Source organism: Lactuca saligna, chromosome 7 (genome assembly GCF_052625555.1).
Source record: "Lactuca saligna cultivar CGN05327 chromosome 7, ASM5262555v1, whole genome shotgun sequence".
Lineage (NCBI taxonomy): Eukaryota > Viridiplantae > Streptophyta > Magnoliopsida > Asterales > Asteraceae > Lactuca > Lactuca saligna.
This window is the reverse complement of record NC_136423.1, coordinates 158,244,911-158,250,567: the sequence shown is the minus strand read 5'-3', so window position 1 is coordinate 158,250,567 and position 5,657 is coordinate 158,244,911. Positions and strand designations below refer to the sequence as shown.

The 5,657-nt window shown below is 34.7% G+C and overlaps 1 protein-coding gene across 1 annotated transcript; it reads left to right on the top strand.

Moving 5' to 3' along the window:
* Positions 1-271: 271 nt before the first annotated feature.
* LOC145004815 (zinc finger CCCH domain-containing protein 18-like) lies at positions 272-4,557 on the top strand. Its single transcript, XM_078963816.1, has 7 exons — positions 272-487; positions 1,540-2,546; positions 2,646-2,825; positions 2,934-3,010; positions 3,673-3,846; positions 3,940-4,069; positions 4,160-4,557. The coding sequence occupies exons 2-7, from the start codon at positions 1,555-1,557 to the stop codon at positions 4,230-4,232; spliced, it is 1,626 nt and encodes a 541-aa protein (XP_078819942.1). The 5' UTR covers positions 272-487; positions 1,540-1,554; the 3' UTR covers positions 4,233-4,557.
* Positions 4,558-5,657: the final 1,100 nt, after the last annotated feature.

Sequence of the window (5,657 nt, the reverse complement as noted above, 5' to 3'; positions counted from 1 at the left end):
GTTGCTATGGGATTTTAATCTACCCATTAATTTGTTTTTACGCATTATATATGATGAAGTTTTGGAGGAGATACAGGTTGGATTGTGTTTTATGCGTATATATTTGAGTGAGTTGAGAGTTGCTTTGATTTAAAGATAATCGGCGCCCTTTAAAGGCCATCCTTGCTGTCATTTTCTGTTTTTTTATGAATGTGTCGTTTTTGCGGAGAATTGAGGGCATAGTTTTTTTTTTTTTTTTTTTTATAATAAAAATATATATAAACAATAGATTTTGATTAAAAATTTGCAAAAACAACAAGAAGAGCAAGATAGATATAGATATTGAGAGAGAGAGAGAGAGAGAGAGAGAGAGAGAGAGAGAGAAGAATACTTGGTTTTTTTTGGAGAGAGAGAATGGTGTAGTCCAGTCAATCAATCATGGAGGAGTTTTTGAGGCCATGAAAAGGTTTTTCTGAAGCTGTTCTTGTTCAGCAACCTGTTCGATTTGGTGGGTATTTCGGATCTTTGTTTCTTCACTATGTTTTTTTCGTGATTCTTGAAGCTTTTCTTCTTCACTACCTATCGAAAGTCGAAATTTTTTTACTTGTTTATATGACATGGATTATTTACAAATTAAAAGATTGTTTCGGGTGTCGAAACATGTGAATTTTTTGATGTGGGTTACCCCAAATTTTTCTGTAAAGAGTTCTTAAAAGCTTAGAATCTGTGTTTCTATGGCTGTCTTTCTGAATATAAAATCTCTTCTTCTTCTTCTTAATTGAACCAAAACCTATTAGTTTTTGCATGCTTTGTGTTCATCTTGTAATGTTTCTTGTTTGTTCTTAAATATATTAAGATTTAATCTTGATTTTTTACTCATATTATAGTTGTGTTCTTCCTTTTCTTGTTAAAGATGTGAAATTTATGCTATATGCTGCCTGTGAATCCTCACACCAACTGTTTGTGAAAAAGTACCAAAGAGAACACATTTATTTTGTGGATATCATAAATTAGTTGGCAACTGGTTTTCCTTTTTCACCTTTACCCTTCAAATTCCTACATTTATGCCTTTTTTGATTTACTTTAAAATGGGGTTTTGGAAATAGATATGTTTTTACTAGTTAAGGTAGGGAACATATTTGGTCTACCATTCATTTATAGTATTCTTTTAATCATGCTTTTTCATGATGGAATCTTGTTCATGCCATTTTTACTTAAAATGTTATCATTATGTTGTGTTATCATTCTCTTCATGGAATCAAATCCCATTAAGGGTATGTTTTGAAACTCCATTTCCATGGTTCGATAATTAGAGCGGAAATAAGTTCAAAATTGAACCAAAAAATTCATTTAATTCCCATGTTCATAAACAGTGCCTTCTTTTTCTTTACATGTAGCTCTACAGCAACTCCATTGTGTTCATCTATTATCATCAATATCAACTTGCATCCCCTCTTTTATTCATCTTTTTTGAATTATTTTTCCTTTTGTTAATTAGCATTGACATTTGAATAGATTTCTTTTTATAAAGTATACTAACATTTGTTGTTATGTCTTTAGGCTATATAATCTAAGATGGACTTCTCAGAATCTACAAAAATTGTATACGATAGGATCCAAAAAATCGACCCCGAAAACGTCTCCAAGATTGTGGGGTATCTCCTTCTTCAAGATCATGGTGAAAGAGAAATGATAAGATTAGCATATTGCCCCGATAATTTAATACACTCTTTGATCAATAAAGCAAAAACCCACCTCAAATTACCTTCCAATATCCCCGAAATGCCCCTACACTTCACACCATTTACACCTTCAACTCGTCATTCACCATTGACTATCCAAATCCCAAGTCAACCAGTTGACTATGTTCCCATGGTTTATCCCGCTTCATTTCCCGAAGATTATCGTCTTCACAACCACCTTCGTTTCCTTTCATTGGAAGATCAAATTGACTCGGTCAACACCCCAGATTTTTCACCTAACAATTTCTACAAGTCATCAGAACCTTCATTAGGTCCTAGAGCCAATCGGAGGTCGCCAAGTCTACCCGAATTCCCATTCAAAGTTTGCCATTACTTCATTAAAGGATTCTGTAGACATGGAAACAATTGTCGATACTTGCATCCTTCATCCGAAAGTTTCTCCTATATCGAGGACGAAAACGTCTTTTCACCCGGGTCTCTTGAGAAACTAGAGTTAGAACTCACCGAGCTTTTGAAATCAAGAAGAGGGTTTCCTCTCTCCATAGCCTCTTTACCAATGCTTTATTATGAAAAATTCGGTAAGTCATTACAAGCTGAGGGGTATTTGACCGAAAGTCAACGACATGGGAAAGCCGGTTATAGTTTGACTAAACTTCTTGCAAGGCTTAAAAGCATTTGTCTCATTGATAGGCCACATGGGCAACACGCTGTCATTTTGGCTGATGACCTGGCAAAATGTATGGATCATAATGGAGATAGAGATAGGAATGAACATGGTGGTATTGTAGCAGGATCTAGACAAATATACTTGACATTTCCAGCCGAGAGTACCTTTTCGGAGCGTGACGTTTTCAACTATTTCAAGTAAAAATACAAACTTTATGTCTTGATTTTTTCGCGTTACATATAACTATATGTAATTAATGGAAATGATGTTTACTTTTTTTTGAAAATTTATGATAGCAAATTTGGGCCGGTTCATGACGTGAGAATTCCATGTCAGCAAAAGAGAATGTTTGGATTTGTGACTTTTGTATTTGCGGATACGGTTCGCCATATTTTGAACAAGGGAAATCCTCATTTTGTAAGTGGTGCTCGTGTTTTGGTCAAACCCTATCGTGAGAAATCTAAGGCGGATGATAGGTAAGAAAAAAAATACAAAAAGCTAGTGATTTTGCAATGTAGTTTTAAAGATTATGTTTTTACGATTGTTTGAGTCTTTTTCTCACTTTGAAATTTAAATTTGATCAGGAAACATGGAGAGGCATTTCAGCACTCGATATACCAAGGTGGCCACGGTCTTGATAGTGAAATTGGACTGCAGTCAAGTAATTACAACTATATGAAATTCTTGACGTATTTTGATGGGTTTGGGTTGAAATCCATCATCCGACTATATGTTGTGTCAACATTTTGTTATTTCAGACTTTTTTTAATGGTGCATTGAATGCACCATTAAAAAAGGTTTTTATATGTATGAAAGAATCTGAAATAACAAAATGTTGACTCAACAAATAGTCCCTAATTTAGGGACTATTAGTTTGTTGTGTCCATCAAGGCTGTGTATTTGGTACAGATATATCAAATACGCTTAAAAGAAAATCTCCAATAAAGTCCCAATATTTAGGGTCAAGTTACGGTTTAATCCCAACTTTTATTTTTTAAACTGAAAAGTCTCGATATTTTATATTTTTCCCAAATTAATGAAACAGTCCTTATTTTTCTTTTCTACATAAAATGACATATTATCGTATAAAATTAGATATAATCAGGACTTTATAGTTCAAAAAATAAATGCTGAGATCAAACTGTAACTCGATCCAAAATATTGGAACTTTATCGGAGATTTCCCAATGTTTAAAGTATAAGCAAATTGTGGCACAACAAATAGTTGGGTGGCGGATTTTAACATGAACATTATTTTCTATAAAACGGTCACTATTACATAGTATATAACATTTTTTATTTTTATTTTTTAATTTCATCACAGTGCCAAGAATTTGTGATAATTCAAGGCTAATCAAGAAGCAAATCATCGAAGAACAACAAGAACAAGCACTTGAATTTGAGAGAAGGCATTTCTCAGAGATGCAATTATCTGCGGATCTCAATAACCAATTTCCATCTTTTAGAACCACACTCGAAGAGTTGAGGCTACCAGAAGGTATTTGCAAATTTCCAACTTTTTTTTCATTAATTTTTTTTTTACATCTTTATTCAAGATTTTTATTTCCCTTTTTTTCTTATTTGTTCATAGGCAATTCCCATGCACAACAAATGAACTTTCGTTCAACCGAGCGTTTTAATTATCTTTTAGATTATCTCAACAACGGTCCTTCTAATGATGAAAGAATTAGGCAGATAAACACCAAGTACAACGAGGAGAGGTATGTTTAACTACAAGAGTGTTTTAATTTTTTTAATTTTTTTGTATTATGGCGCATATTTTTATTTTGTTTTTTGGTTAAAATTTGCAGTAGTCAAGGGCTAAATCTTCCAGACAGCCCGTTTGCAGCTGCATTAGGGGGTGAAATATCGACAGTTATATAGCTTCTTCAAAGATAACAAACAAGAGCAGGTTTATAGAGTTAGAGATGACAGAAAATCAACGGCCGTTTGGATAATGGATATACGAAGACAACAAAAGTTTATATAGAGAATGTTTTTAGGGCGACAAAAAGGTTGCAAATTATATAGAAAGAAAAGAATGTAAGTAGGATGGAAAAAAGTGAGGAAGAGAGTGGCTTAAGAATTAAGATAGAAAGTAAAAGTTTAGGTGGTCTAAAGTAAAAAGGCAGAAAAGAATTCTGCGTCTTTGAGATATTATATTACTATATAATATAATTTGCAATAATAAAAGCTTAGTTTATACGAAGTTTGTTTCTTATATTCCATGGTTGGTAGAAGTTGCAAACGAGTCGTCACAAGCTTGATTTGATGATTTTAGGCTTGGTTGGAAAATTCTTAACAACTCTGTTCTGGTCCAAAATAAATAATAAGAAAAATAGAAATTTAACATATATAAGATTATACGTCTAAACCTCTAAAATTTAGAAAAATTGGAGACAAAATTGCAAAAATGGTCCCTGTGGTTGGTAAAATTCTGCAGTTTTAATCAAAAAAAAGTTTGGTGGTGCATCAATGGTCCAATTTTGGATATTTTTAGTGTTTTTGGTCCCTATACACTTAAAATGACTATTATGCCCTTTAGATTTGTATTTTTTTTTTTTTTAATGTTTTTAAATAATTAAAGATACAAAAAGTCTCTCTCTCTCTCTCTCTCTCTCTCTCTCTCTCTCTCTCTCTCTCTCTCTCTCTCTCTCTCTCTCTCTCTCAAGAATACCCACCAGATGCCACCCTCTCAAGAACTCCCAACATATCCCACCATCGTTCACCACCAAGATCCATCTGCTACCAACGACGTTCACCACCACCATTTGTCTGCCATCATCGCCATTTACCACCACCATCCGCCTGCCACCGTCGTTGTTCTCCACCATTCGCTTAAGAACACACCCAAAATCTTTCTTTATCTCTCTCCTGCCACTATCTCCATTCCCCAACACCATTCGCCGCCAACCACCTCCATCTCCCCCACCCCCACCTCTCCTTCCTTAACCTGATAAGCTTTCACCACCAACCACCAAACCACCCCCAGATCTTGCCTGAAAAATCAAACCAAAAGCTTGGTCAAGCTCTGCTAACTTTTCACCATCCACAAAGACTCGAAAAATCGGAAAATCGATGGATTTAAAGAAGAAGGTGAGTGTTGAATGTGGCTTGATGTTGATTTTCTTATCGAATAGTCAATGTGGAAGAAGGTGGATTGAAGGGAACATATGAGGTCGATGGTGGCGGCGCATCCAACAGCCTCCCAAATTAGCCAACAATTACCACCATAAACACTCCTCCACCCCTTTCTTGATCACACGAAAATAACCACCAATCACCTCCAAAATTAGCCACCGATCACCA